Source organism: Clavelina lepadiformis, chromosome 8, assembly GCF_947623445.1.
Source record: "Clavelina lepadiformis chromosome 8, kaClaLepa1.1, whole genome shotgun sequence".
NCBI classification, from domain to species: Eukaryota; Metazoa; Chordata; class Ascidiacea; order Aplousobranchia; family Clavelinidae; genus Clavelina; species Clavelina lepadiformis.
Genome location: NC_135247.1, coordinates 18,287,560 through 18,311,008, shown reverse-complemented (window position 1 = coordinate 18,311,008; position 23,449 = coordinate 18,287,560). Strand labels below are relative to the sequence as shown.

The 23,449-nt window shown below is 37.7% G+C and overlaps 3 protein-coding genes across 8 annotated transcripts; 2 read left to right on the top strand and 1 right to left on the bottom strand.

Annotated features, from left to right (window-relative positions):
• Positions 1 to 398: 398 nt before the first annotated feature.
• Positions 399 to 8,585, top strand: LOC143468973 (adhesion G-protein coupled receptor G2-like). 5 transcript variants are annotated; one of them, XM_076966472.1, is made up of 19 exons: positions 399 to 607; positions 1,170 to 1,217; positions 1,296 to 1,451; positions 1,706 to 1,768; positions 1,929 to 2,084; positions 2,270 to 2,332; positions 2,405 to 2,601; positions 2,703 to 2,782; positions 3,921 to 4,048; positions 4,353 to 4,496; positions 4,582 to 4,781; positions 4,889 to 5,035; positions 5,118 to 5,227; positions 5,303 to 5,528; positions 5,636 to 5,814; positions 7,241 to 7,370; positions 7,435 to 7,594; positions 7,668 to 7,798; positions 7,955 to 8,585. In XM_076966472.1, exons 1-19 carry the CDS (start codon positions 544 to 546, stop codon positions 7,997 to 7,999), a joined length of 2,427 nt encoding a protein of 808 aa, XP_076822587.1. In that variant the 5' UTR covers positions 399 to 543; the 3' UTR covers positions 8,000 to 8,585. The 5 variants fall into 5 exon arrangements, with proteins under 5 accessions (XP_076822587.1, XP_076822585.1, XP_076822584.1 ...); XM_076966470.1 differs by lacking the exon at positions 399 to 607 and having other exon boundaries at positions 1,038 to 1,217; positions 1,929 to 2,072; XM_076966469.1 differs by lacking the exon at positions 399 to 607 and having other exon boundaries at positions 1,038 to 1,217; positions 2,411 to 2,601.
• Positions 8,586 to 10,383: 1,798 nt separating this feature from the next.
• On the top strand, positions 10,384 to 20,608 carry LOC143469174 (uncharacterized). Of its 2 annotated transcripts, none has more exons than XM_076966764.1 (34): positions 10,384 to 10,546; positions 10,650 to 10,746; positions 12,553 to 12,659; positions 12,863 to 12,981; positions 13,075 to 13,119; positions 13,349 to 13,389; positions 13,567 to 13,594; positions 13,724 to 13,804; positions 13,923 to 14,014; positions 14,079 to 14,171; positions 14,283 to 14,391; positions 14,505 to 14,602; positions 14,703 to 14,802; positions 14,966 to 15,150; positions 15,209 to 15,342; positions 15,421 to 15,580; positions 15,657 to 15,730; positions 15,818 to 15,913; positions 16,003 to 16,111; positions 16,230 to 16,292; positions 16,397 to 16,456; positions 17,023 to 17,286; positions 17,637 to 17,738; positions 17,881 to 17,992; positions 18,063 to 18,134; positions 18,278 to 18,332; positions 18,482 to 18,717; positions 18,866 to 18,929; positions 19,065 to 19,237; positions 19,320 to 19,377; positions 19,441 to 19,667; positions 19,760 to 19,935; positions 20,099 to 20,154; positions 20,272 to 20,608. In XM_076966764.1, coding segments are annotated over exons 1-34 (3,597 nt in total). In that variant the 5' UTR covers positions 10,384 to 10,436; the 3' UTR covers positions 20,273 to 20,608. The 2 variants fall into 2 exon arrangements, with proteins under 2 accessions (XP_076822879.1, XP_076822878.1); XM_076966763.1 differs by having other exon boundaries at positions 17,878 to 17,992.
• Positions 20,593 to 23,191, bottom strand: LOC143469176 (growth hormone secretagogue receptor type 1-like). The gene is made up of 9 exons (XM_076966768.1): positions 22,880 to 23,191; positions 22,500 to 22,631; positions 22,252 to 22,384; positions 21,949 to 22,077; positions 21,645 to 21,784; positions 21,420 to 21,560; positions 21,160 to 21,272; positions 20,939 to 21,077; positions 20,593 to 20,861 (listed from the first exon to the last, which is right to left on the bottom strand). The coding sequence occupies exons 1-9, from the start codon at positions 22,915 to 22,917 to the stop codon at positions 20,750 to 20,752; spliced, it is 1,077 nt and encodes a 358-aa protein (XP_076822883.1). The 5' UTR covers positions 22,918 to 23,191; the 3' UTR covers positions 20,593 to 20,749.
• Positions 23,192 to 23,449: the final 258 nt, after the last annotated feature.

Here is a 23,449-nt window from a genome sequence, read left to right as displayed (position 1 = left end):
GCAACAAAACTTTAACGGACATTTGAGGTCAACATTTTCACGACTTACAGAGTGATCGAATTTACTTTACGGATGTGCATGAAATTACTGTCATGAGTTTCCAGTTTATTTCCCCAGTCCTTGAACGTTTCGTCTTACAAACGTGTTTCACTATCGTGACACCTGCTCGATATAAAGACTATTAACAAGTGAAGAGAAAGTTAGTAGGTTGATAATAGTTAGCCTATATGGAGTATTTCCATGCTGATTGTTGCAAACGTTGTACAAATTTCTGCAAGAACTATTTAGTAAGGGAATGGAATAGTGAGGCTTACATTACATGCTATGAATGTATGTCATGTGTGTTATTTTAATCTTAACGCTTAAGTAACAGCCAAAAACATTTTGTGTAGTAACAATTTTACATAAACCCAAATGTAGTTGATAAAGTTTCTCTACATACAATAAATAACTGTAGAGTAAACACAGCCTACTACGTTATTTGATGTTTAAGTTGAAACATCTGCACCTTGTCCCAGTCAAAAGAATCCAACTCGTCAAGCAATGAAGAAAATTTTAACTTCAACAATCTTCATTGTAGCTTTCATTCCATCAATTCTAGCTCAAAGTATGCCAAATTTTTATTTTTATTTTGTTTCAGATTAATTTAAGTGTATCAAATTTAAAAGATCGTGAGCTTAGAATTAAGAACAAAAGCAATTATTACTTAATTAAGCGTCACTTAGGAGTTTGTCAGAATGTAAAACATAATGTAGATACAAAAAGGAAAAAGTCGGTTAATTGTTTGGCTAATTTCTGTTTGCTGAGTGCCTTAATACTACATAGGTATATTTAAGTTGTTCTGACCACCGCTACGATAGAGAATAAATAGAATATAAGAGAATAGAAGAATTTAAAACATCACAATACATAGCCTAAATACTAATTGCTTTGCGGATTATTTGTAATAGAGATGCATTTTACGTTTCATATTTCTTTGACTTTATATTTACCAAGCATAACCATATCAAAATATTTTTATACCTGACTGTTTGAAACACAATTACATTCTATAAGTCATTTCAATCTGTGAGTGAAAATGGTTGAATTTCATGTTTTGTTTTATTTGTTGTTGTTTTATTTCTTATTTGATGATTCTACGACATCATCAACAACAACAACAAATTCAGCTGTAGTAAGCAATTCAACCGTCCCACCTTCAACTGCGGAAAGCGGAAGTAATAAACATTTCAATAATGGGAAGTCAATGAATACAAACCTGCATTCGCACTTTAATGTTTTACCAAATACTTCAGGTCCTAGCAGTACGACGACATCAATTACGTCAGCTGTAACCACACAATCAACTACAATAGTTGACAACTCAACAACTGCGGAGCCCGTGTCCGAGAACAACACCTCAACACTTGGACCGACAGAGAATGTCTTGACACAAACAAATAATGTATCAGGTATTGGGTTTCAGTTGGAAATTGTTACAAGAAGCAGTATAGTTTAATCGATTTGTGCAAATCGTGAAGTATACAATGTGCAATTTTGAAATGAAATAAACCTGCATGAGTGATTGGATGATGTAATATGAGTGATGCACATGATTTGATATTAGTGGTACACTTGATTTGATATGAGTGATACACATGATGTGATATGAGTGATTAGATTGGGTTGACGACGATAAAAACTTTCACGATCTGTTGACTTTCAGTTGCGGCGACAACATCTGCATTAGTAACATCATCAGCAACAACTTCAACTATGGAAGACAAAAGTAATCTTTGTCTTGACAATTGGCAACTCATTTACTAAGAACAAACTGTTTCACTGCAACGTTTTTGAAAATGTTGCAAATGTTAAGAAACATTTCAATAATGGGAAGTCAACGAATGCAAATCTGTTGTCGCACTTTAATGTTTTACCAAATACTTCAGGTCCTATCGGTACGACGACATCAATTACGTCACCTGTAACCACACAATCAACTACAATAGTTGACAACTCAACAACTGCGGAGCCCGTGTCCGAGAACAACACCTCAACACCTGGACCGACAGAGAATGTCCTGACACAAACAAGTAATGTATCAGGTATTGGGTATCAGTGGGAAATTGTTACAATAAGCAGTATAGTTTAATCGTTGTGTGCAAATCGTGAAGTATACAATGTGCAATTTTGGAATGAAATAAACCTGCATGAGTGATTGGATGATGTGATATGAGTGATTAGATTGGGTTAATGAGGATGAAAACTTTTACGTTTTGTTGACTTCCAGTTTCGGCGACAACATCTGCATCAGTTACATCATCAGCAACAAATTCAACTATGGAAGACAAAAGTAATCTTTGTCTTGACAATTGGCAACTCAGTTACTAAGAACAAACTGTTTCACTGCAACATTTTTGCAAAGTTCCAGGTCTTAACAGTACGACAACATCATATACGTCATCCATGACCTCACAATCAACTGCATTAACTGACGTATCAACACCAGGATTGACTGAAGTAGACTGGACACCAACAAGTGTGTTGTCAGGTTTAGAACCTATTGAAGAAATTAATGATTTGGAATCAAATTTGTCAGCGGAAACAACATTAACTGTGGAGGTTTGATTTTTTTGTGGAATATAGTCTTAATATAAGAAATATACCAATACGTCATGCACATATAAAACTTAAACTTAACACATCTGTGAAAACCTTCACAGGATTCTGCCATTGTTGTGGAGATTGTTGGAAGTATTGCGGCTTTGCCGAGCACAAATCTGACTAGAGATACTGCACAGAGGTTGGTTGACTTTTTATTATTTAAAACAACTGTTTCACCTGCATCCATTTACCTAAAATCGAAAAACATGAATCCTAACCGGCAAACGCGTAACGCTGCGCCTCAACCTTTTGTAACGTCATAATGCAAAGCGTCTTACTGGTTTGGTGATTTGCGTGGGCAGATTGAGAATACTACAGACCCACCACTGGAACAGGTTGGGGTCCTTTATTTCGATTTCCGTTATAGTTTATCACAATAACTTAGAATATGGTGGATGTAGGAAGTTTAGACCGACGTGACTTATTTAGATCGGGGTTGTTGAAACTAATATGGTAAACACCGAAACTAAAAATATCAAAATGGAAATCTCTAAACCGGAAAAAATATCTAAACGGTAAACATTAAAAAAAAAAACAAACTAAAAAAACCAATTTGGAAGAAGTAAACCTGAAACTGGTAAACTGGTAAACTGGAAAATATGTTTAAACTTCAAAAATCCTTGAAAAAGAAAATTATTTAGACTTATTAGATCGGGAAGACTTATTTAGATCGGGGAAACTTCCAGTACGGAAAACACCGAAACTAAAAATATCAAAATGGAAATCTCTAAACCGGAAAAAGTATCTAAACGGAAAACACCGAAAAAAAAAACAAACTAAAAAAAACAATTTGGAAGAAGTAAAACTGAAACTCTTAAACTGAAAAACATGTTTCAAATTCAAAAATCCTTGCAAAAAACAATAAAGATTCCGGGTTCATATTTTCCATTATGGTAATTTTTGGTGACTTGTTGGATCCATTAAAGTTCAACTTTAGCCCCTTTTCGATTAACTTACTGTGATAACTCGCTTAAACGTCACACGAGTAAGTACGTCACCGATCGATTTATATTTGAAATTTCCATCTCATACGCAGCATGTTCCTAACAGCAGCATTTACGCAGTTTTTTCGTGATGTGACAAGAAAAGACATGTATCACGTTATGAGCTTAAAACAATCATTTCATCGCGCCAGTTGTCGAACTTGATGAACTGTGTCCGCTGTTTCAGCTTCACCGTTCTCTATTTGTAGTTGGTTTAAAACAAGTGAAACAAAAAAACAAATGCATAAATTTTGATCTTAGAAATGTTGCAAATTGTCAAGTTTTCGTTTATAGATTACTCAGAATACTGGACCAGGTTGCAGACAAAGTTAATGTGAGTGACGGAGAAGTATTTAATGCAACAACACCAAATGTTTTCGTGGCTGTTGTCAACTTGCCAGAAGAAAACTCATCGACTGAAGGTTGTTGTCTTTAAAGTGTAATTATGGTGAATAGTAAACAGCTTGGAAATTTCAATTTCACTTCATTGGTCAAACTTGTTGTTTTGAAAATGCAACAACAACAAATGTGTTTGCCGCTGTTGTAAATTTGCCAGTAGCAAACTCTACGAATGGAGGTTGTTTTTATTGGTGTATAGCCTAGTTGACAGTTTAGTTTATTTAAATTTATAAAAGTTTCTTTTCACTTTTCTGGCAAACAAGAAATCTTTGTGTAAACATTTCCCAAAGTAAAGGCAAATATTTTGTTGCATTAAATGCGATGCAGGTAATATTTCTGGAGTTGGTTTGAAAGTTGCCAATCAAAACAATTCAAGTTTCACCGATGAAAGTTTTGCTCTCTACTATGACGAGCAAAACACAGTTCAATCTTCAATATTCATCCCACATGAAGTTATCAGTAAAAGCAAAGGTAACTTAATGATCATTAGATGTCACTTATATAATTTAATTACAAATCCATTTTATTTTAAACACAAAAACTTTTATTTGTACAGATGGAAAGGTCAGCTTCTATAGCTTTCTCGGTGACAAGCTCTTTCGTCCAAATTCAACTTCGAATGAAATTGGAACGGAAAATAATTCCAAAATGTCCTTCGTCAACTCTGATATCATAATATCTGCCACAATTTTAGATCCAGAAATTTCCACGGAAAATCTGAGGGATAACATAAAAATTTCTTTTCCTATAAAAGAGGTGATGCTTAAAACTTTCATGTATATCTTTAAGTATAACAAACAATAATTTTTAAAATTACAATTGGGTAAAATGATTAACATTGTTTTGATTCGAAACATTTGCAGAGTTCAGCAATTTTTGGATCATCAGTTTGTGCATTTTGGGTTGAAGATGGATCCTATTGGTCATCAGAAGGTTGCACCAAGTTATCTTCATCAGAGCAAATGCTGAGTTGCGAGTGCAACCATTTAACCAACTTTGCATCACTTTTCGTGAGTTTTATCTCTTATATGGTCAAAAGTCTAAAGTAGTTTGAGGATAAATTGTGAAAGAAGTTAACTTACATGTTAATAGGCATATGGCAACCTCACTCATGACAAAGGACTTGATATTCTTACTTATATTGGATGTTCAATATCAGCGATTGCAAGTTTGTGCACGATCATTGCTCTGCTCATTATATGGTCTGTATTTGCTGTTCAATATTTATGAAGGTTATTACTTAACATATTTTTCAACATTGCTTTAATTATTTTTAGGAAATCAACAAAAGTCCAAATGAGACAAGTCACAAAAATTTTGATGCTAAATCTTTCGTTTTCTCTTTTCCTCCTCAACATTTTAATCCTGATCAGTGAAATTCCAGGAGTTAGATCGGATGAGGGGAAGTGCAAAGCAGTGGCAGGAACTCTTCACTTTGCACTGATCAGCGCATTTTTATGGATGTTTGCTCAGGCAGTTTACGTTTTTATTTCAATTAACAAGGTGAAGTCACTTGAAAACAATGCTAATAATTAAATCATTTCTCTGTTTTGCTGGTGTTTTTTAAAATTTCATAACTACAAAATTTTACAAATTTAATATTTTTTCAGCCAATATATTTCCAAACAACTTTTTCAACCACAAAGTTTTTAACTTCGTTCCTGTTCCTTGGTTGGGGATTGCCGCTAATTCTGGTTGTGTTAGTTGGCTCACTCAGTCCAAAGTGGTATGTGAGTCAAGTAAATGATGTCAACCCTGACAAGACACCAAACATACAAGGACAGTTCAGGTTAGTTGATGTTTATGTCGTGCAAGTGCTGATTGGCGATGACATGACCTTGATCTAGGGCGCAGGGGTGTCAAACTCAATCGCACCAGGGGCCAAATCTCAAAACTTATTTAACGCCGCGGGCCGTAAGGATGATAAATGACTGAACGTACATGAATTGGAACAGGCAATGAAACAACACCAAGTGTTTGATGTTTAAAGCTCGGTTTATGATTACCTTACCTTAGCTTACCTACCACGAAGTAGGCTTATTATTGAAAACAAGGCTTTGGGAAAACCAGTGTATTTCACGGAAATTGGGCCGCGCAATCAGTTGGAACAACATGAATTGAAAAATATTTTATTAAGTCTGTGCTGCATTATTCGGTGTTTAAAGAAGCCGCTCTCAAATATGAGCACAAAGTAGACCGGTACAATGAATATGTAAAAAATGAATGTACGCAGCTTACGGTATGGCACGCTATATAACTATAAGCTCATACGCAGAAATGCAGTAATAACATTCTGTCAAACACGAGCGTAGCCTCCTACAGGTAGCCTGCATCAAACAATGTAAATGAAACCATGCATTTGAAAGTTAAAATTAGAAATTGCATTAGAAAGTTTGGCCATATTGAAAGGTGCCGTACTATTAGACTTGCCAAAATTAATTAACTGAGGCTGCTGAATAAGAGCAGTTTTAGCTGGGCTATTTTTAATTATTCTTCTGTTGCAGCCCAGGTTACAAGCGATAGAATAAATCTATTTATTCTATCGTATGGTGGGGCAACTACTGTGCTACTGTATTGTGCGGTTTGATATAATCTTGTTTTTTGCTTGAAAAAAGTAAGTTATACTGTACAATGATCTCGCGGGCCGGAAATAGTTCAATGTATGAAATAACTACGCGGGCCAAGTTTTATTGTAAAGCGGGCCGGATGTGGCCCGCGGGCCGGGAGTTTGACACATATGATCTATGCTAAAACAGGTGATATCTAATGTAAGACAAAGAACTGTTTTCCTGCACGTTTTACGAACTTTAAAAAAACTGTTGTTCACTATAGCACCTACTTGTTTAACGACAAATACACTCGTACAACGACTACAATTTGATTTAATTTTAAACCATGAAATCTATACAGAAAAACGAATTTATTCCACATGCACGTTCCATAATAACATCATGGTTACGTCAACTTAAGTAATTCTGATAAATTATTCTTCGTATCATAGCAAACTGTTCTGAGACTTAGTTAAAATCAAACAAATCGTTTTAAGTAACGTCGCTTAGAAAACTGCCGACAGGCAGACAAACAAACAGTCGGGAATTTGCGCATTAAAGTATAACCACCCACACAGAGGTAAGAATGCTTTGGTACTACCCAAACGTTAATTCAAACAAGGTTGTGGTTTGAATATATGTCATAGCGTATTTTAATTACTTTAGATGTTGGATAGTTCCTGACATGATGATATATTTGGTGATAATACCAGCTGCAATTCTTTTATCTTGCAATCTCATCTTGTATGTTTACACAGTTTTCAACTTTCTTCTGACGAAAAGACCTGGTGTAAAGGTGAAAATTCAAAGTCTTTTTGAACTTAACCTTGTTGTAAAAAACGAAGTCGTTTAATATTTAGGTAAAACAACAAGAAAAAGAAATAAAACAACGTTTAAAATTTTCTGCCATTTTGTTTGTGATGTTTGGCATCACCTGGATCTTTGGATTTTTAATCTTTAACAGCAGCGATGTGAGCCTTGCTTTTGCTTATATATTCACCATCTTCAACTCACTGCAGGGTAAGTTTATTGGAATGTTAATTTTGCATTTTTGTGACGAAATCACTCAAATTTAATCATTTATTAATTTTAGGTTTTGCACTTTTCATTCTCTTTATCGCACGCAACAAGGCAATCAGAAGGAGTGTTCTGGAAAGACTACAGCTCACATCTAGACCATCAGTTGCTTCAAACAGCAGAATGGTAAACGCAACAGCTGTTACTGTAAGTAAAAATTTTGTTTTACTCGGTTTAATGATTTAGAACCCAAAGTTACACATCCAGTCCACAGTGTAACGCCGAAATTTCCTTACTTAAATTCATATACTGTACATACAGCAACAATCGCTAAGTTGTTGAAAAGTTTTTTTTTAATATTAGGAAATGCAAACGTCTGCCACGGACTTCGAGACAACTGGGACATGATGTGGACACTTACCTTTAGCGACGGCATATGACGAAAGCTTTACAAAACTACTTAGATTTATTAATACTATTAAATTGATTGAATAATGTTTAAGGTCGTATAATAAACAGTATTGTATCACGTTAACATGATCTGTTGGTTATCATACCAGCATCTATGTCTATGTTTATTAATGATAAAGACTATTGTATACTTTTCTTGGAATCTTGGACTTTGTGAGATTTATAAATCAATTTTCACGCTTTGTAACCTTTACTTTGCATTAATTGTTTCTACTTGTGGTCAGTTATATCAAATACCTTTTTATGTTCTGCCCCTCGTTTTCGCTAAAATGATTTTTTGCTTTTTAACCTTTATTGTATAACTTTTATGTCACTGGTATCTAGCAAATCTCATTTTTACATTACGCCTCGTTCATATTGAGGCTCAAAATGCAGTTGCTTTTACTGCAAATTGTAGAAATGTAAAACAATAACAAAATGTTAGAACGTTTTTTTTCATATTTTTGTCAGTCTACCCAATAAGATTTGTGTAAATAAAAGTCTGAATGTTGTGTTATTTTAATTTTCTCCGTGAGATTTTTTTGTGTCATAAATTTTGTTTGTTTTCTCTTGAGAACAAAAAAGAAAAACATTTTTTTATTCATTTGATTGGTGATTTCCTGGTGATCCCAAATTTGGCGAATTGTGAACATCTGAAAAATAATAAACATTGAGTGCGTCATAGAGGGCTGGTAAAGAAATAGGGCGGGGCCTTGTTGACGTTAAATGCAAAATCAATCCACATTCCTCAAGCACGATGAAGCTTTCATTGTCAGCTCAGTTGTGACTTGTGTCTATGAAGGCAGTTTTGATTCTCGGCGGACACAAAAATTCGAGAAGATTCCATTGTTCAGACTTACGGCAATCTGCGTTTGTGTTGAGTCATCGATTTGTCTGAAATACATGTTCGTCGTCGTTTGCTTCTCTCAAATATTTGTCTCGCCCCTGTAGGAATTTTAAGAATTCCAGCAGCAATTAAAAGATATCGCATGTACTTAACTTACTTAATATGCGGATCTGCCTTCTGGTGGTCGCTCCAACCAACCAGGTCCAACCTTACATCAACAGTTCAATCGTCAAAATAAGAGCTTTGAAGCGTTCTGGCTATTTTTTGCTGTCTTGTTGACTTTTTCATGTACATTGTACTTTATGGAACGTTTCCATTGCCAAAGAAACACGGAAATGCAAACTGCTTTTTTCAAAGAATTATTTAGCGTTCAACATCATCTGCGCTCTGCCTAAGATTTTTTAGAAATTTTTTTCTTAAAACAAATCATCTCGAGTCAACAAGTTTGATTTTTGATGATAAACAACTGAATTTTGTGAATTGATTTGCAAAGCAAGAATATCAGAAAACTGTTCACCGCGATTGATGAAGTATCCTAAACCTACTGAAATTATCTTAAAACAAGCGTTTTTAACAATCATCTTGACTGCAAATAAAGTGCTCAAAATTTTATCTTTTTTTAACTTAGGCAATATTTAATTTATATTTCCTTGTTTGGGGAAACCCCATTTTAACCATACTTTAGTTCTTATTTGAGCAGACGAAGAGCTTGAGCGAGCAGTTTGGCGCATAAGCAAACAATTCGCCATCGACCCTTGAAGAGTTTCTACCTGCGTTGTGAAGGGCACGTAGGTAGCTGTAGTCGGAAGAACACCTTAAAGGATTGTTTAAGCGGCTTTTAAACAGACATTGCATATAGTTAAGGTAAAACGACAAAGTTGAAACGAGATTTACCAGTCCTTACTATGCATCTATAGGCTAGGTCACAGAGCAGACTTGGAAAGTTTTAAAGATACAACTGATTGATTATTTTATTCAGCGTTGGCGGAAATCTCTGAATTAGAGACAAGGCACAGTTATAAGACTGGAAATAGCAAGAACGCAAGTCTAGACGACCTAAAAAGCACCGAGTATTCTCCCACCTATCAATCTATTCTTTAGAACGGATTGTAAACGCGTTGAACTTGTATGACATCAGCTGATAGCCGCGCGACATCGTATATCGTGGGAATAAAACCGTCTGCTCTGCATATGACGTACCTGCAAGCTTTATGACCTACAATAACCGTTGTTAGTTCCGTCATCATTTTGTGCTCTGATATACGAGTTGTGTCAGGTTAACCTATTCGCTTAGAAAAGTTACTTTACAATTTATCAACGTATCTAGAAATCTTCTTGGTGATCGATTACACAATAATTACAATACAATATTAGCATTATTGGTACGACACAAAGACAACGAAGATTGCTTTCTGGGCGTTTTTGTTTGCTTGATATGAAAAATGTGCGCTTGGGATGAGATATTCATTAAACTAACGTGATTTTTGCAAGCTTGTTCATATGATAGAGATTATTACGTCATAATGAGATTTGTATTGTAACGTTACAATGGGAAGAAAGCTCGACCTGAGCAATTTAACTGAAGACGAGCAATCTAGAATCCTTCAAGTGATTCAGAGAGATTTTGACCTGAGGAAGAATGAAACAAAGCGACTCGGGTATGTAGACTCCACCCAGTAAGTAAACCAGGTTGGATTAAAAGCCCAACTTTGGTCTTCCCACTAACAAAGTTCAATTGTTTACTTTTCTCTATTACGTCAGACATCTTAACGACGTCACAAAAGAAGAAACGAGGGAGAGTGACCAATCGAAATGTGTGAATTGCGGGACGACCTTTATGTGGATATTTCATCCAAAGGTAGAAATTGAACATTCCAGCGCAGATAGAATCTTAAAACTTTTCCTGTACCATTGTTACAGGGCCATCATGATATTAACGATCTGTAGCAAAGTACTTCTGGTACGAACTTTGTAACGATCAAACAGTCCTGCGCCGTCTCTGTATAGAGGCGAGATCTTTGTAGACATGAAACTCAAACAAAAATTTAATTTTTTACGACATTCCAAAAAGTTGCGATTGTTGCTACCTTCAACCAGTGTCAAATTTAGTTAAGAAAGGTGATCGGAGCATTACACTCATTATAAAAGTCCCGTTTCAATGGTAAACATTCCGCTCAAAAGCCTTCTTTGGGGAATTAGCAATCCAAGAAAGGACGTAGTTGGCAGTAGATTTCTGAGATGAAAGTAAATTGCGATAACATTGGTTCAATTGCAAATATCATTGCATATTATTTTGCAACCTCACAATTCCGACAACTGAAACCATAAAAAGCAAACGTACGAATCAACCTGGTCACAAGATTGAGAAAAACAATTATTCACATTTGAAACTACGCTATGTTTTACCGCCTACTAAAAATAAATACCTCGGCAATGCAACGTGAAACAAGAAAGACGAATACTGAAGCGCTTTGTACCTAACCTTAACGCTTTGTTGCATGCATAGAAATGCTTTTTATCGCTAAATACTTTCCGCTTTGTTAACTTGGCCTTAACATGTCATTCACACTCTGTGAAGTAAGCGTCATGGCGTCATGGTGTGTGTGTTTGTTTTTGTGAAAGAAAAGAAAACAGTTTTAGACCTCAGCAAACATGAATGCGGTGAAGACTTACAATAGTGAAATGAGATTAAAAGGTAGAGACGCAGAAAAAGTAAATCCAGGCCTAATCTCTATCTTGTGGAAGTGGAAATACACACAAACCAACTGACCTTGGTTATGAGACCACCCACCAACAGTACCGGCAAATACGTGACCGTTGTGTGATACTAGCACATACCCTGGCATAAGTGCGCTGGAAAGTTGAATCATCATAATATGTTGAATGTTGATATTTATGTACAAACAACGTTATACCATGCATCTTATTCTCACTTATACCTGTAAGAACCAGGAGGTTGATGCATGAAAACGATAAGAAGGTTTATGGCTGTAGATTCTATGGTTTCGGTTTTGATTCAAAGCCCACAAAATCTTCTTCCAACCGTGAAATTGTGCGTGGCCAGCTTCGAAAACGCGCTGAGCAGCCGGCTTTAAATTACACAATATTTCGTGTCATCAGTATTCATGAACAGTTTGCGTAACAAGCATTAATTAATTATTATCAACACAACAATGCATTAAGCATTCAAATCCACCATCTAAAAAAAAACATTTTCACAAAGCGTAATTTTTATGTTACCCATATTTACATGCTCTCTGGAAGATTATTGTAATACTTTGACACATGTGAGAGATTAGGTTATAGTGTGTGTAGGTTCAGCTTAGTTTCTTGTAACCAGTTCTTTTATGGTTTGAAACTATTTGAAACGTCACATTTTCCGCAGCTCATAAAACAATTAAGAATGAGGACATTTGTTTAAAAGTTGTAATTGTAAATTGTAGCCGGAGGTCTCTACTAGCTAATAATCCTTACAGACTTCAGCCAACTTATAGGCTGCTGGTAAATCCGGCACTTCCCCTAACTCAAACCCTACTATACCAGCTTTCTAAACAACAAACAAATACGGCCTTGGCTGTAATGAATGCGCAAACAATATTCTTCGTACGTGGTTCGGAGTTGAAAATATTTCTCGACAAATGAGAGTCAATTATCTCTTTCCCAGGTTCAATGCCGACTATGCCAGTCCTACTTCTGCAAGAACAGCGAGTCCTGTGGCGTTCATGACGTATCCAATGACGTCTGGTTTTGTTTGTTTTGTCACAATAAAAGGTAAAGTGCTGTGACGCAATAAGAGGTAAAGATACCACTATAATTCCCAAGTATGTCGATTAGATACTGTAATGGATAAGCATTAAATATAAGGCGATGTAATAAGAGTAAGCGCCCATAGTGGCAAAATGGTTCCGCTTGTCGGTAAACTTTGACAAAGCAGATATCAACTCGTAGCTAAAAAATTGATTATTACGCCACAGGCAAATTCAATTGATGACGTTGGACTGGTTTTACTCTCAGCTGAAGGGAAAATTTCGGCGTCACGGAGGGGCCAAAATTGTTCGGGAGTTTTATAATAGAAGAAAAAATCTTTCGACGGGTAATGTTTAAAAGCTCCGTTTTACCACAACATCCTTGTGACCCACTAAGCAACATAGGGCCTAATTTTTTCTATTGTATTTGTTCTATTCAGATACCCCGCCCGAGAAACCACCGAGGACACACCAGAAGCACACAGGTGGTCGACCCTGTTGTTCGTTGCATTGTATTTAAAGTCTATAAAGTTTGTAAAGCATCATTTAAATTCTAAGTTATAACTCAACGTCTAATCCCTGGTTTATAGTTGTCCGAGCTGTGACATTCTAGTGCATGCAAAGTAAATACTTTTCTGGATAAGTCTTAAGTTTGTTGCGAGTTAAACATGTTCTGAGTTCAACTTTTTTGCATAAAAATTTCTCAATTGACAGATGAGACAAGCTCGGAAGGGACAAATGCCTCAGATATTCCGGTGAGATTGGTGGGGAAACCCCTTCATTGAAACCTTTTGCTAAAATCTAGAATAAATTTTCCTGCGAATGAGAAAGTTGCTTATTATCTTTTGCCAAGTAGTCATTTGGCAGTACCTTTTTTTGTAATATTTTCAACTAAAAGTGAGTATTTTAACTCTAAATAACTTCTGCTACAGATTAACAAAGATTCAAATGAAACTGAAGGTAATAAGGTTGGCTTTTAGGCTGGTTTATTACAAACCTAACACCAAATATACAGCAAAGTTTGTCCTATTTTAATAAACTCATTTTCCTTATCCTATTATTCTAACTAGAAGGGATTATAATTTTTAGTGGGACGGCTGACTGATGCTTCACTGCGCGCCCAGATTGAAGAAACCTTAGCCGCTGTCCTGGTGCCTAAACTGGATGAGAGTAAGAATACATACTATATCTCATGAAAATCACTGCTTACTGCCTTTAATAGCCAAGTTATTTCCAAACCTAAGCAAATTTTGTCTTACAAGAACTCACTCTGTCGTAATGTTCTCAGTAAAGGGGTCATACTCAAAATCCTCCGACAAAGAATCACTAAAACTGGTCGAAGAAGTTCTGGAGAAGCTCCTCCATCAAGCCTCAAATGAGGTAAGTGCCAGGATTTTAAAGCTTTAGTTCCAACGTAGGAACGAAATGAAACAATTTTTTATAGACGACGGAAGAAGCTGATGACGCCCTCATGTGGAGATACTTAAAGGACCACAAGCAAAGCGTCATAATACGAATTATGAGAGAACTGACCGAGGTTATTTAAAGGTTTTGCTTAAATTACGTCATGATCAACTGTACTTATTGCCTATAAAAAATTTAAAACGTAACAATATTTTTATGATTCGACTTAGCTTTTTATTAACAGAGCACACCATCTACCGCTGGAATAAACAGCTCGTATTCATCCGTTAGAGACGCTGAGACGATGACCGATGCCTCCGACAGTGAGATAGAATCCCTGCTCTCCGCTTCTGGTAAAATAGCTTCCGGCTATTGTGACAAAATAATCAAAACTTTTGTAAGAAATATGTGCGTTTGATAACTTCAGCTTTCTTACACGATTAATTATTATTTCATGACGTCGAAGGTTCGCTAAGGTCCCGGCCCAGTAGCAGCCAGATGGCGCCATTGTCAGACCGCCTGAGCGCTTTCGAACCAGACTCGATGGGGAAACACGGAAATCAGGTTAAAAGTTCTACGACTGAGATAAATTTACTGATATTAGAAGAATTATAAGAACATAAATTGAAGCACTTTCTGAGGGTAATCGCCATTCAATCGACAGGTTCCTGGTTCGAGTCAGACTGGCATCATTCAAAGTGTTTGGAAGAAGGATGAGATTATCGCCGAAGCCGAGATTGAAGCAGCGATGGCCGAGATTTTAAGTAGATTACTGTTTAATGTATTCTATGTGTTTTGTGTACAGTGCTCTGACGTGATACTCATTCTTTAGGTTTTTAACGTCATATTACGGTATTAAGATTTCATAATGGAAGACAATACAATGCTTAATAGCGTCACTATCATGAACCTTTTCTCCTTACTCAGAAAACGACGAGAAGTCACGTGGGAAGGAATTCAGCACCGAGCTTAAGTTTACAGCAGTTGGTGTTGAAGCAAATTTTGACAAAACAATCGAAAGAAACTCGTCGAGATCGGAAAGCGAAAGTGATGATTATGTCATTGATGATAACTGGGTATTCCCCGGCAGACGTCAGAGCTTAGCGTTAAAGGTTAGTGCTTGTAAATCGATTTCTCCGGTGGCGAGTAAAGGTGACGATGCTGCTGCAGAAACAACCCACCTACGTTCCCGTCTCCGACTCCCCGACCGCCTACGAACACGCGCGAAGACAAATGCTCTCCACCAGCTACGATGACGTTGACAATTACGTCATAGAAGACTCTATTGAACCCGTCAATGTAAAGTAGGTCAAAGTTCACTTAATCACTGCTTCAATCACTCCTTAAACGTTCCAACTTAAAACTCGATTTTTGTAAAACAGGAAAAACCTTTGCGAGGTCGACGCCAATGACTGTCAATCTGGTGACGTCAGTTCTTTTTCCTCTATACGCAAGACAAGATCGGTTTGTGACGTAGTCGATGACGAAATATTGGAATCTTTGAACCAAGAGTTGAATGCTGTCAAGCACGAGAGAAAAAAGGTATAACTTAGTAATAGTTTTATGTTCTAACGCAATATCTGTGCTTTCTTGGAAACTATCTTTAAATCTTTCACAGATAAACCAAAATAAAATTGAAGTTGACGAAAAGAAGGTGATTCCCCCGAACCGATCCCAAAATGACGTTCACAGGTCCAATAAAATTTTATTCCACTCATCACGAAAATATTAGATTGATTTTTGATATGGTCATGACCAATTTTTAAACTTCATTTGCAGAAATAAAAGAAATTCTGATGACTCCGCTTATTCATCTGACGTCAGCAAAACGCGCGCTTCGGATAGTTCGTCGCTAGATGGCAGCATAAAAGACCGGTACTAGAAAGTCTAAATAAACGCAAGTATTTGAAAAAATTGCAAAATGACTTGCACTTAAATTCAGAAATCTGAATATCTTGTATTAGCGCTCCCCGCTTGGTGGTACCAGAAAGATTTTCAACAAAAGGTGTTTCCCCAAGACCGATACGATTGGATGAGCATACAACAATAATGAACCAGGATGAACCTTTACATGTGAGTTGATTGGTTGATCTAGATTGCAGCCAATCGCTAAATACCCATCAGCGATTAGCGATGAAACCTGGGTGAATGTTCAGCGGATAGCAGCAATCTTAAATCTGGCATTTTTTAGGAGCTCAAAGTGTTTCAAAAGTTGCCGGATGACGATGGTAGTTTCTCCTCCAATGACGACAAGGTAACCTCCTCTTAATGCTACGTCTTTTCTCCTTAGTGCAGACCATACACTGCATTGCTGTCGTGAAACCTTGATTCTGTTCAATTTATTGCCTTGTTTAACAGATTTCTGACATCACCGGAAATTTGCCCGATGACGACAATTCTTCTGATGCTTCTCACAAGGTATGACGTGATAATCGATGATACAAGTAAGCTTTGTGAAAACACAGCCTGATTGATTAAAAGTGTTCGTCTTACATCAAACGTAAGTGACATATGACCTTTCACTAACACAACGTCAAAATGGACACCGCGCTTCGTTTCCTCACAGCAAACTTTCGTAGATGAACCGCTTTAAAATCGAATCTGCCAAGATTTTAATAATTGATGGAAGATAGACATAAATGTATAAAGATGGACGTATTATTGATCTGATCTGAAAATTTCAAATAAATACAAGCTCAATAAATCTTCGTCCTCGGATGTGACGTGTGAGCAATTTGCGGTGCAATGTCAGCTGATTCGTAATGAGTATCACGTGATAAAACAATTCAGAAGCTTGTGTGCGACAGGACGCGATAAACACGAGTAAAAAAGCAAGATGAGCAACAAAGCATTGGAGCGCCCACTTGTGGTCTGACAATGGAACCATGACAAATGATATGGCTTAATCTATAAGTTCACATAAACAATGAAAAACAGTTATTTGGGAAAACTTTTATTGATATTAAGTTATCTTCATCACCTAGAATGCACGTAATGATGACGTCACGATGACAGACGAAAGTTCAAATGACGAGGAAATGCATGACGTTTCCACTTCCGATGATCAAGATTACGTGCACGATGACGTGGTAGCTCTCTCGCATGAAGAAACACAAGCGATTGATGACGCGTTACGCAAGCGTGACGCAATCAACGATGACGCCACAAACAATTATGACGAAACGCACAATTCACCGCAAAGATTTTCCATGCAATCGTCCGTAGAAGATGAAGCAGAAATAATGAAAGTGAGTTGATATTAAGGAATGTGGTCTTTAGTATAGTAACAACATGTAATGTCTTATCGGGAACAAGCTTTGTGCAAACACTGGCAAAGACTTCCTAGCTATGCGACGTAGCGGTGTATCGCTGTAATGTCATTGTAGCGATAGTCTGGTTTTGAAAATGCCAGCTGTGAGAAGTCCTTCGCATAAATGTGAGATCGTTCATTGTATTTGCCCGAATTCGAGGAATCCGGCAGGTAATGTGGTCCCGGTTATTCCGCCCAAGCTTGCCAGGATATTCACGGTCAGTCACGAACGGTACAGGGTCATTTGAATGTAGCTGTAGCGAGTAACTTCTTTTTACATTCACGTAGCGAAAAACCATCAACGACATCGTTCAAGAACTGAAAGACGCGGGCCTTAGAGGAGATAAGACTCAGTTTAAAAGATCTTCTCTGAACATCCAGCCGCGACAGGTATAGTGACGCCATACTTGATCGAATTTACAACGCCGGTATGGTTAGAATTGAGCATTCAACATAGCCTGTAAGCTAAGCATGGTTAACGCAGTAGGAGATGTGTCTAACCAACAACATAATATCTTGACAATCACAGCAGAGTCGCTCGAAAGTCCTCAAGGAAAGTGTTAAGGTTTCAAAACGGCGGAGTACACCAGCCCGACCGACACAGGAACTGGACTTCAGCTTGTACGGTTTCACAGTGGACCCAGGTTGCTTAACTTTAACGTAATTGAGCTAAATACGTCAAAATAAAAATGCTGATTGTCTGTTGTGTTTCAGCCAAATACAAGAAGTCGGACAAACCTGGGAAGGTTAAAAGGGAGGTGTCCATCTCATCACTGGTGTTATCAGGTAAACGACAGCTTTAAGTCGGTTACTTTCCACGATATTACAAATTGTTGGAAATTTGGAAGTAGAAGTGGGCAGCTTGTGGTTTAATAATGCTCAAACACTTGTCAGCTTTTTATGGCTTCATTCTTTCTTGAATTTTACAGATAGCGAATTGGCCTCTCCAGACGAAGCCACGCCACCGAAGAAAATAAACTCAAGGTGAAACTTTCATTGAGAATTTTCACCAAATTAAAACTTGAAGATTTGCCCGAAAACGATACAAACAGTAACAATGTGGCAACTCAATGCTGCTTTGGAATGTCTGATCTGATTTAACACACAAGTATGAATAATATCTTTTTGCCCAGTGACCAGGATGTGACATCAATTCCGTCAGTTGCTCAACGACGTTCAATATTCGCCAGAAATGACGTTAGCAGAAGCGACGTGACAATGTCTCCGCGATCTGTGGAAGATGACGTAAAACAGAAAATCTCGTCAATTGAAACGTCATCACAAACTATACGAGACAACGAATCCGACGTCAGTTCCGCGACGTACGAAAAAAGCGGATATGACGCAGATAACTCGGTTATGACGTCAGGTAATTTAAATTAGGTTTATGATGATTGTAGTGAAACAACTTGAACGTTTCCACAAGTAGAAACCACGTCTCACGCAAATAGTCTGTAATGTAGATTTCATCAGCCGCTTCAGTCTGAATCTTGTTGCTCATTGCGCTTATTTTATAGAAACGGAGTCGAGCCACTCCCACAGCGACACGTCATCACTGAGCAGAAGAGAAGCCTTGACCAGGTTGGCACATACATAAAGTATACAGCTTTTGACAATTAACTTAAAAAAAGATACAATTGCTTTAATCCTACCCGTAAAGCGGCGCAAGAGGGTATATTCAGCGATATTCCTGAACAATTGCAAAATGTCACGCAGAGAGGAATTGGCCGCGCTTCCATCGGTCGTCCAACGAAGATCGCTCTTTCTCGAAAGCAAAGATTCTTCGTCATTTGAACAAAATAAAGCTCGGCCCATTATCGAGTTACAAAGGGCACAAATGACGTCACTTCAAAGAAACTCGGAATCAACTCGATCATACTCAGTTTCAGGTAAAAACTTTATAATGTTTCTATGAAGCGTTAAAAATCTACAAAAACTTTAATCACTCGTTTCTCTTTTACTTCGTCATAGATGTAGAATCTATAAAGTCAGAAACTGATGACGTGGACGAGCCTGAATACGTGACGAGGTGAGTCTGTTGATTGAGAGTGAAGATTTTTGATCCCTTTTTACTTCTGTGTTTTTTCCCCAGCAATGTACCCGATAAAATTGACCCGGATATACCGAAATCCCTTCCCCGCCTGAGAACGAATAACATCAGTAGCGATCCACCGAAACATGTTCCTTCGTATGACGTGAGAATGACATCCAGCGCTTCTTCTATGACGTCATCAAAGAACGATGAGGCGGATTCTGACGCAAACTCGTTAGCGAACGAGAAATTTGTGGTTGGCCGGAAAAATATTTCGCTTACATCAGGTGACGTTATGTTTGGTGACGTGATCTCTGTTTTGTTATTTACAAAGAAGTTTAATTAACGTGAAAAGTTTTGCAAAAAATTTTCTCCGCAGAAAACGTCTTCCAACACAGTGATGACGTAATCGCCGAGAAAAGAGCATGGACCCCGGAGCCGGAAGAAAGAGCAAAAAATTTCCTCACAATCAAGAAAGAGTTTGATCGCGGTACTCCTCTCCGCGGCTCTCTCACCATGAGAGGGTCCCGCGCGCCGCCCCCCAACCAGAATCAAGTGACTTTCATTATGACGTTTCAATCGGTTGCGCTGTGTATGACGAAAAATATACCTGTTGTGACATAAATGCATTGAAGGGCTACCCCATGAACCAGATTGACAAATTAAGGCTTTAATTGCACAAAAGATCAAAGCAACTGAATTTACAATTAATTTTTAGGTTAAAGAGTCAGCCAGTGGCAATGGAAGAAAAACGTTGTTCACCCTCAAGCTATGGTGAGAACATTATGGCATTGTTGTGCTGACTGTGGTGGACGCAATGCACGTTATGTGTTACCTGTCTGTCACGTACCTTGTCACTTCTCATTCTTAGCCGAGTTATTTATTTTGCAGATGAATCGCTATGACGTAACCATGACTTAATAAGGATCACCATCAATCCAGTATTCTCCCATTCTGATTCGATAAAAATCGTCACGTGATCATTACCATTAGGCATTCGTGTTTAGTTAGATTTCTATGTAAATAGAGACAAAATATCTTTATGCTTGTTTAATCGTTTGTGTAACTTTAGTTCGATGCGTTCTGTTCACGCTGATGACGGTGGGAACACTATGTCTAAATAAATGCAACCCCACCTATTTGACTGTCCGCTTACGGCCACTACTAACCAGTTACTAAAATATTCCATAAATGTAATAATATCAATACTAATGGTGGTTACGTATTTTAAGCGCATAGACGTTTGAACATATTTTTGTTTTTATGTTGAGCAATTAAAATTTAAACGATATATACAAAATTGCTGCAATAAAATTACATTAAAAGTAAAAGAAATGTGAGAGATGTTGCCGAGTTCAAAGGTCAAATGTCAGAGTCTGAGGTCATTCGGCGACGACGATTCAACTGTCTTGGACTCGATCCGAGCAGATGACGTCATCAAGCAACGCTTGAACAAGTTCTTCGTCTCTTGCCGCATTTTTCTGCGAAGGAATAAAAAAAGATCCAGTCTAATTGTAACAAAGAGGCTTAATGACGTCACGCCCCCCAATGAACTCACCTCGATGCGATGTTGTAAAAGATCGGGTTCAAACATTCGCTGAATCTCAGAGCGAAGTACTCAAAGGAACCGAACCACCAGTCGAATACTCTGTGCTGGTGGGTTAGGGAGGGCACACGCACCGTGTAGAACTGGAACACTTTGGTCGAGAGAAAACGTTTTAGTGTCGATGACGTAACAACAAATGTTTCACACGTCAATAAATTTAATGACATCACCACCTGAATGAGGAACATATCCAAGGAGAAACGAGGCGATGATGAGAGCGAGTTGGAGCAAGATTTGATTTTCTTTGTTTCTTCTCTTTTTCTCAGCTGATGTGTCGTCATTTCCTCTTCCTGTTAAAGATAAAGTGACTTCAACATGAGGATAAAGGTGGTTTCTGATTGCCTACAATCCTCCTTTAGCTTCGGGGGCCGAAAATGGAAGAGAGCAAGGTCACATCAGTGAGCACTTCAACGTTTTTTACTGATTATTTAACTTGCCTTTTAGCTTTGTCCTGTTTTTCCTCAAAGCCTTCACTTTAATCGCAATTCCGATCGATAATAAGATGACCAGCGATATGGGCAGGAAGAAAAGCAAGGTATAACAAATCAATGTGAAAAGCTTGAACTCTTGTAACCTGGGGATATTTTGCGAGATCAAATCGACGAAATTAACTCTGTGTTGTTCATATTCTCGTTTTGATAAGATTATGATCCTTTACCATTCTATATGAAGCGTACACGAAGGCCACTTGGAATTTGGCAGAGGACTCGTTCGATCTCGTTTCGTTGCTCCAAACCAGATTGAAAATGGAACAAATCCAATGCAGAAGGCGACAATCCATATCGAAGCGATCATGACCTGGGAAAGTATCAAGTTAAAGGGCAGTCTGATTCATATCTTGCGAAAACCCTGGAACGTTTTTCAAAACTATGTGAAAAATGTCGAATAAGGAAGTTGTTGTTGAATTACGACCAAACTATCAACAACAAATCGTAGGTCGGTTTTAAATCTTATATTTAAACCTTCGCGTGCTTTTTGCTGATCGAATTGAACCTAAACGGCCACTGGAGGGAAATAAAACGCAACGAGGCGAAGGTAAGCACGTGACTTGACGTAACAAAGGACGTCCATAGATCAATAGACCAAAACATCTAAAAATCAAAAACTTTTTAATTCAAGACTTTGAAAGTTGCTACAAACCTTAACAGGTAAGTGCTTATAGCCTGCTGTACTGTACATAGGTACTGGTAGTTCGGGGCTTGTGTTTACAAAATAACCTTGTCAAGCAGCTATGTGTTAAACTTTATCGCTGTGTAGAACGTTACCTTGCATAGAAAGTCTGACCACTGCCAGTCAATGAAGCCCCAGGTTCTTCTATAAGCGTGCAAGGGACTGATAAGAGATGAAAGAAGATCAGACACGCAGAGACTCACAATGAAGTAATTAAAAGTGGAAGCGCTATGAAATAAAAGCCAATTAGAGCTATCGTTAGACCTAACATATTGCTTTTACATTATGTAGTGAAGTTAGCATTGCAATTCTTGCTAGAAACCGCAATCTCCAACACACTTACCGCAGATTAACGGATGTTACTATGACGACAATTGTGACGAAGTTAGCTATGATTCCAAACACACACAAGGGCATCAAGATAATCCATGCTAGGGTAATCTCCGTGTGGTCAAAAGGCGGCTCATAAGGAGTGCTGGAATAAAAGGCCCATTGTTAAAAATATCGTTGTCCGACGTTCTATATCTTTCATTCGTTTGAGTTGATTAGTTGAAGTAATCCATCCATTATACTTTTACATATCCTGCAAACCGTCTTCAACCAAACTATTCCTGTCTTACAACAACGCTCTGTCTGATGGCTGTGCTATAGCAGCTTGGCAACGATTTTAAAACAGTGTCAGCCTTCCTTAACAAAATATTGTAAAACTTTCGTAAAACTCACGTTTCGTTCGTAACATTCAAGATCTCCGTTGAATTCATTGTTGTCTTCTAAAGCTGCTACAGATGATTTGACAAAACTCAAGACAGCTATCTCTGGTTGCACCACACGGAAGTGGGCAATTGTGAGTCACAAACCTTTACCAGTTCCGAAGTTTCAGATGTTTACAGACAAAATGCTTAAATGTCACCACGTGACGTTTGCGAATTGCTCCAAGCAATTGCGCGGTTGCGTCGGACATTGGCGGCTTACCTCGGCTAATTAGGGCATGTGCTGAACAAGACTCAGTGCGTTTCCTTATCTGGTTCTCGCTTGCGATTTCGGCAACGGATGTACTCGTTTTGAAAAAATCGGCGACGATGCCCGTATTGTAGATTATTTTATCACCGACTCGTAAATTACTTTAAATACATGTTGGTGGTTTTAGAAATCATTGTAAATTGGCCAGCGGCGCCATAATCTCACAAAGGGTAAAGATTTGGCAAGTTAAGTCGAGATCAGTGGTCGAACATCCAGCCTGACATTTAATCAAGAGCAAGATTGACAGATCAAAAGCCAAAACCGCAATAATTG